The sequence below is a fragment of the Cupressus sempervirens genome, chromosome 8 (assembly GCF_028749045.1).
Source record: "Cupressus sempervirens isolate cs-2001-9-10 chromosome 8, ASM2874904v1, whole genome shotgun sequence".
NCBI classification, from domain to species: domain Eukaryota; kingdom Viridiplantae; phylum Streptophyta; class Pinopsida; order Cupressales; family Cupressaceae; genus Cupressus; species Cupressus sempervirens.
The window spans coordinates 56,789,600-56,797,889 of NC_143125.1; the positions used below are offsets into that span (position 1 = coordinate 56,789,600).

Below are 8,290 nucleotides of genomic sequence, written 5' to 3' on the forward strand. Positions count from 1 at the left end.
TATGATGTGATCTACCATGACCACTCTAAAATCTTATATTAATGAAGACATCATTATTTCCTTTTTTGGGGTCTAGTTCTTGTAGTTTATTGATGAGTTGTCTTGCCTTTTTAGTGTTTGTGTAGCTCTGTGAAGGTAAAATTTTCATTTTCAATTCTCCTTGGTTGATTTTCTTTGAAAGTTTTATGCAAAATTAATAGTCACCAAACCAAGAGAAGAATGCATAGAGATCCCAACTAGATTGAACTTGATGGATGGGGGAGTATCAAAATGACAATGCACCCACATATACTATTAACTGTGGTGTGATTACAAAGTATATCATGAGTATGAAGGGCTATAATCCTGATCTCTCTCAAAAAATTATGGAGTCTTGGGATGAAGAAAAGGTTACAATAGGTTGTTTTTTCTTTGTGATTATGCCAGAGTCCATTTCTGCCACTACTGGCCTAAGTATGGAAGGTGTCAATATTCCAAGAAACATAAAAATGTCCTTCAAAGAGGCTCTAGAGTGCTTTCTTAACCTTGGTGAGAAATTCCCTAGGCTTCATCATACTAGTTTCAATGGAAAGGTGATGAATAGGGTTTACAGGGCCTAGAGAAGGCACTCATTCAATTCATCACTTCTGAAGGAAGGTATAAAATGTGTCATTCCCACATTTTCTCAATGTTGAATCATTTATTAATGACTATTTCTTATTTTGGATTTAATTTTCTTTCATTGTTTGTGGAAATTTTCAAACTGAAAAGCTTCCTACCTAAACACTAGGGTCTTTGGTTTATCCTCTATGAACTCCACTAGAATTTGACCCTTCAACCCTCCTCTCACCTTGTACCTAAGTTCAATAAGAAAGTTTCAAAAGCCATTTCTCCCTCCCTAAGGCAAGCTCGCACCCTGACCACTCCAAAAACCTCCTTTGGTTTGGCTATTAGGACTATTCCCCCTTGCAAAACCAAAATTAAAAAGATCATCTCCCTAATACCCAGGATTAAAATATAGTTGTTTTGGATGACTCCAAGAAAGGTTCTTCCTCAGTTAAGAAGACTAATTAGACCCCAAACAAATCATACCAATTTTGTAACCCACTCTCCCTAGGCCCAACCCTATATCCTCTCCCCCACAGTGGATTTAAGCTACCAAGGAGATCCTCAAATGTTTGTAGAACCCTTTGCTAGTCCACTCCTTAAAAAAGAAGATGGTACTATTTATATGAAATTTCTTACCGTGTATTTGGTAAAAATGTCATCTTATTATAGATGCACATAGGTTGAAAGTGGTGGCTAGGTGGTTCCTTTTCAAAAATGCATATTACATGCAAGAAGATCGATAGGTTGGAAGCCATTGCAAAGGTAGAGTAAAAATTAATGGACTAGACATTAGGCTACAAGGATGAAGTGTGGTGGAATAATAATAGGGAGTTGGGTGGTAAGCTTCACAAGTAGAGACATCTGGAGGAGCAAGTGGAGGACATTAAGAGAAAAGTGTTTTTAGAGAAGGAGAGAGATGCTTGAGGCTATGGTGTCTATAGAGAAAACTTAGGACCAACTTGGGGGGAGGGGGGGTGAGGAAATTTGCAATTTGGTCTCCTAGAGTAATTTGGTTCATGCCAAATTAGAGAAGGACTTTGGCAGTCTAAAGGCCCATCTAGATGAAAAATATGGGAAAAGGAAGCATAAGGAGGAAACCCCAAAAAAGGAGGAAGGAATTCCTGAGGTCTCCTAGGCATTGAGTGAGACTAGGACTTTTTGTTCACCCAAGTTCTCCTTTTTGGATCAACTCAAGCAGCTGCAAAGGTGATGGTCGGGCCATGTTTTGTTTCCTTTGGGTGAGTTGTGTTGGTTTTCTATTGTGAGTTGGTTCATAATGGTGCTAGTTGTTGACCCATTTTGGTGTGATTGTTTCAGTTTCTATTTCTACGTTTGGTTCAGTAGGTGGTGGTTGTTTTTTTTTTTTTTTTTGGATTTTTGTTGGTCATAGTTTGGTTTGGTCATTTTTTCCTTTATCGATGATGGTTGGTTTTTATTGTGTTGCTAGCCTCGTTACTTATTTTTAGTTTTTTCGTGGTTTTGCTATTTTTTTCTAGTTTGGTTTCGTTTAGTAGGAGTCACTTCTCATGACCTTATTTCTATTGTATATGGACTTGATGTTGTTTTGATATAATGGGTTCAAGTGCTTCCCGCTTTACTTAATCAAAATGTTTTATTGGGATCATATAAAATCATGTTTCAATCCCAAAAAATCTTAACTTTCTCCTCGATCTTTGTAAACCATTTTCTTTCTCGGCAAAATCTGTTCACCTAGTATTTTGGGGATTCATAAACTTTTATGTTCATCCAATATCTCTTAGTTTCTTTTGTTGATCTACTCAATTATCATGTTGTTCTTGGTCGATAACAATCTTCCTTTTCTTGGCAACCATACTTGCTCAGTGTTCATTCTTTTTGGTATTCTTTTTTACTAATAAACTTGCTTCTGTGCTTGGTTCAATAACCAACTCTTTCTTGTCTGACTTGTCTTTGTTCTTCATCAACTTGATTCATCAACATAACTCTTCAATAATGATAACATTATTACATTTTGAAGTAACAAAACTATTTTGTGTTGTACATTTAGCTACAAAAATTCAGATTATCTATTTTTATTTTTATTACAATTATGGACTCACCTTTCCTTGCAATAAACAATATCAGACTTTTTTTTTCCTATTTCTTTGTGTATTTACATTTACCTTCTATTTCTTTATGTGTATGTGTATTTACATTTACCTTGAAGAAAAACTATTGTTAGACCTGCCATAACATGAAGTATATGTTTTGAATGACATCCATATCTTTTTTTTCGCATAGTTCCCCTATTCTATTCATATAACCTAATAAATCAAAATTGTAGACACAATAATGACACTTCAAAGGGAACTTAATTTGAAATTAAATCCAAAAACTATGCATTAGACTATGCCTGAAAATATATTGCAGATTAGTATTGGAGGCGTCAAAACAGAATATTTACATAGAAAAGGGAGATTCCCCATAAAAAAAGGTGCTTGATATAGATAATTCCGACAAAATGGTTTCTAAAATAAAAATACAGAAACCTGGGAATCCGTGTGGTTCAGTGAAGGATGCAAGCAGACTTGTTTCAGTGAAATGGAGTTGAATATTTGATCAGAGACAAAAGCTCTCTATCAGCTAATCTAATCAATTCACAAGATTATAATTTCATCAAAATTTTAACAGTATGCCCTTAAGCACTTGCAGATGCTTAGAGAAAATTTGTTGAGCTCTGTCATAATAATTTAACTGATATGGAGAAATATGAAGTCAAAAGCCTGATATTTATCCATACAAATGATTGGCAAAGTTGAATTAACCTCAAGCTCCAATTTGTAAGACGTTTACCTTTTGATTAAATATACAGTATAAGCGGTTCATCTGAAAGTATATCAATTTCTTCAATAAAATTGTTATTTTGGGTGCTTCAAATTAAATCATTTAAACCCCTTAAAACTTTAAAAAAGTTGTTTAAATAAGATTTATTCATATTTTAGTGTGATTTTAAATGGACTGAAATTTAAAGTATGTTTAAGGAGTTTAGCTTAATTGGAAAAAGTATCCGACATTCATTCTAGAGGGACCAGTTTATCAGGGTAAGCTGTTTCCCCATATCAATAAAAGAACATGAACTCAAGCTGGGTATAGGTATAGAGATAACAAACACACAATGTGTGGATTGTTCATAGATTAGCTTACATGGTGAGAAATTTCTAGCTGATCCAGGAAAAAGAACTTTCTAGAAAGAGAGAGAAGCCACCCAAAAAGAATTTCTAAAGTGTGAAGAGCATGAGAGAGCACAATAAATCGTTCCAAACAAATCTACCTTCCAACACCACACTCTAAGTCTCTTCCATGAGTATCCTGACCATTTTCTGCCCTTTGTAGAATGCTCTGGACTTGATTAGTCCCACATTGACCGGGAAGAACTTCTGTCTGGAGCAGGCAATGTCTACAAGTAGGACATGAAGAGTGAGAAACAAACCATTTGTCCACACACTCCATATGAAAGCAGTGCTTACATTTGGGCAAAACTCTCACTTTTTCACCTTCATTAAAATCAGCTAAGCAGATGGGACACTCCACACTATCCATTCCTGATCTCAGTTTTCCATAAACAACTGAAGAAAGCCCTCGCATGGCCTTCTTCTTCAATCCTGTATTTGCTAACTTGTTGGCCATGTACTCCTCACGAGATCTACAAATATCATGCCATGGAACAACTGAAATAAAACCCATAATAGAAACGAATGCACAGATTAATGCCATAAGACCCACAATGTTTTCTTGGCTCATGTGAACATTCAATTCAGCTTGCTGCCCAACTGGACTAAGATCAACAATGGCCGCCTCCATAGTCATTTTTTCACACCTATTTCAGACCCCCTAAAGATTTGGAACTCTTTGATCCAATACAAAACTTCAAGGAATTGAGACTCTTTGATTCAACTTCAAAAAACAAGGATTTGATACTCTTTGATCCAATATAAAACTTCAAGGATTTGAGACTCTTTGATTCAACTTACAAGAAACCCAGTTTTGAGACACTATTACACTACAAGTTAGGATGAGAAGACCAATCTAATGGATGTGGAAATTGAAAGAAAACATGCCTTTCTTGTGGATGAGTACTAAATTCAAAGGACTACTTGATAGATATTAAGGAGGACATTGCAATCCTGATATATATAAGCTTTGCCGATGAACTAGTTAGCGTGCATGACAGCAGTATTATTATTCGTACAACACGTCACCCTATGTACTTCACTCGAGATAAGGTTTGAACTTGTAGTGTAAGAAGGATAAGGATTGAGCAGTCCCACTGGTGTCTAATTAAAAAGAATCTGTCAATATCGCACGTTGTTTGCTGTGGACATGCATGATCCGAGCTTTAACCTAAATCACTGTTTCACATCACCTTCCGTATCTTCCACCTGTCCTGACCCCATTTCTTCAATCATCTTTTGGATAACTTTATCCCTTATCTTTTACTTTTCAGTGACACTCTTCACATTACGGAAGATTCAGGTTTTGGTTCATGTCAATCCCATTAATACAGTATCTCTCTTTTTCAGGTTTTGTGTCTGATTTATTTTGCAGTCTGGTATGGGTGAACTCTGTGAACTCTAGTGAGAACTTCTTGGGTTAATAATTAAAGTCGAGGCAACTTTGTTGGGTTAAGTCATAAGGTTTAGTTTCTTTGGGTAAAATAAATGTCTGTGGGGTGCTTATATGTATTATATTTATGAGGTCACATAAGGTTAGGTTATAAGAATCAAGATCTAAGGAGTCTTTATTCTATCACAGTTATTAGGGTCAAATCAAAATATTGAACCTCTTTGATTAAGAGTAATGATATAAAGAAATTCTACTGTACCAAATGATTGAGGACATTATTAATTTAAGAGTACAAGAGGTTTCCTAGAGTGTATAGTCTTGGTCTCATCTCTTATAAAATTTAGGTCTTGTGATAAGCAAGACTTAATTTCTTGTGTGAACATTAAGAATCTTTAAACTTCACCTGTAAACATGCTTACTCTAACATATTTGAATCTTATTATTAATGTTGACCTTATTAATGTTGACCTCGTTCTTGTTAAATAATTTATTATGTTTTCAAAATTTATATTTTTATTTAATCACCGTCTCACATATTTTAACTTTTAAAATACATTCATTTCCAACAAAATCATTTATTTATGACAATCTGTATAATGAAAAATGAATAAATAAGATCTCTAATATAAAAAGACTGTGTTAAAATTTAAACCTAAAAACAACATTAGAACTCAACTTTCACACCGATCATACCGCTACAATTTAACTATCAGACCAACCATAGAAATCCACTTGACTTTCACCTAACTAAAGTAATCACAAAAAGCATAAAATACCATCAAAACTGCCATCTAAGACTATCCTGGGAGTAGGCGCCTGATAATCTTTAGGGAGGTGACACAAATAGTATCTTAATAAAAAAGAGTAATATTGTACAGCTGTTAATCACATGAATGATTCTCTTTAGAGTGCCTTTTCAATGGGCGCCCGATTTCCTTGACCCCAACACTTTCGAAACGCTTTTGCTTTATTGAACTTCATTGTCGGGATGTCAATACCATTGGCCCTACTATTTCCATTAAAATCTGTGTAATAATATCCAATTTACTTGGAATAAGATTGTATCTTGATTTAATGTTATTATTATTGTTGGGACCACCAAGCAGCCATATTCACGCGTCCATTACTTAAGATATCCACAATATTACGCCCTCCCTTCAGCCAACAAAAAGTGAACATGCCACTGTGAATTAAATGGTTATTTTAAGTATATTGGGCATAACATGTTAAAAGGGGGCTGCTTCTTTCAACGTAAGTTGTTCATGGCAGCATATCAATGGACAATAATCGTCCCAACAAATATCTTCCACATAAACAGATGGAAAAGAACAAAGCTGGATAAGCACTATTGCACAACTATCTTATAAACCAGTACCTAACATGTATTGGGAGGGATTATTAGAGTTGAATCCTACGAACACACAAATATCATAGTGTTGCTGGAATCGTTACATTTGATAAAGCACAATCTTTCAAGCCAATTGGCAGTAAGCTTCTAGAGATGAGCTCATAAGTTTTGGCAATGTAAATTTATTAGGGCTTGTGTTTTAATTATTAATCTCAAGATATGATGTCATAATTTATAAATTATTCAATTCAATGTGAGTGTATATATATATATATATAATTTTAAAATTGAAAAAGGGTGATATTGCTATTGGGATTTTGAATGTGTAGATTTTGAATCAAACCCATTGACCTTTTTTTCTACGCGAATCCATCTCTTATGAGAATAAATGGAACACTTAGCACTCATTGGATTTAGGTGATGCTCATAGAGGTGAAGCACTTCTAGAGGTCACCCATTTGCAAAAAACCTCTACTACTTATCAATTAAAAAAGGGGTAAAAATTTATTCAAACAAAAGAAAGATATAATAAAGAATAAAATTTGTAACAAAGTGAGCACTTCAAAGTCTTGTTATAACCTTCCGGCTGATCTAAAAATGAGACACATTAGGAGGTAATTGTCTCTTATCTTCAATAAACCAATCTTAAATATGATGCAAATTTCATTTGGCCAAACTATCAACAAACTCTCAAATAATTCTATGTCAGCCAAGAGTATGACAATGCCAACAACATCAAAATAACAAGAGCCTCCGTTATAATTATGAAAATTATATATTTGAAATTTTATCATACAAATAAAAATGCATAGATTATTCAATTTAAATTAAATGTACTAAATTTTTAGTACATAATAGAATACATAGACATTAATAACAGATATATGAAAATTGGCCCCCCTCAATCCTAGTTAGATTAAGTTGAATTTCAATGGTTCCTCAATGGGTAACCCAAGCTAGGTGGATGGTGATAGGCCTTGAGAGACTTGAAAGGGGAACTTTTGATGGCCTACTCTGTCAACCTAGGTGTCCAAGCTGCTTACATAGAAGGGGTTCTTACTCTTTATCACATGATTATTGTGCTAACAAGAAAGAATTTGAAAAAAGAAAAAGTCATTATTGAAGGGGGTGCCTTAAATATCATCAATATTTTAAAGGACATGACTAATGTCAAATGGAATGGAAAGGTGTTATACAAATGTCTAGACACATCTTAATGAATGTCTAGACAAAGGTGTTATATATTTGAAATTTTATCATATGAATAAAAATGCATAGATTATTCAATTCAAATTAAAATGTACTAAAGTTTTAGGATATAATAGAATACATAGACATTAATAACAGATATAGGAAAATTGCCCCCCTAAATCCTAGTTAGATTAAGTTGAATTTCAATGGTTCCTCAATGGGTAACCCAAGATGGGTGGGTGGTGATAGGCCTTGAGAGACTTGAAAGGGGAAATTTTGGTGGCCTACTTTGTCAACCTAGGTGTCCAAACTGCTTACATAGAAGGGGTTCTTACTCTTTATCACATGATTATTGTGCTAACAAGAAGGAATTTGGGGGAAAAAAAGTCTTTATTGAAGGGGGTGCCTTAAATATCATCAATATTTTAAAGGACATGGCTAATGTCAGATGGAATGGAAAGGTGTTATACAAATGTCTAGACACATCTTAATGAATGTGGATGAGCTTTCTTTTCACCACACCCATTGAGAAGGAATTCATGTCACAGATAGGTTGGAAAACATGGGAAAATATATAGAGGG

The 8,290-nt window shown here is 34.4% G+C and overlaps 1 protein-coding gene across 1 annotated transcript; it reads right to left on the minus strand.

The window, feature by feature from the left end:
• Positions 1 to 3,702: 3,702 nt before the first annotated feature.
• LOC149541586 (putative E3 ubiquitin-protein ligase ATL44) lies at positions 3,703 to 4,718 on the minus strand. Its single transcript, XM_089796782.1, has one exon. The coding sequence runs from the start codon at positions 4,411 to 4,413 to the stop codon at positions 3,874 to 3,876; it is 540 nt and encodes a 179-aa protein (XP_089652908.1). The 5' UTR covers positions 4,414 to 4,718; the 3' UTR covers positions 3,703 to 3,873.
• Between the last annotated feature and the right edge of the window lie 3,572 nt (positions 4,719 to 8,290).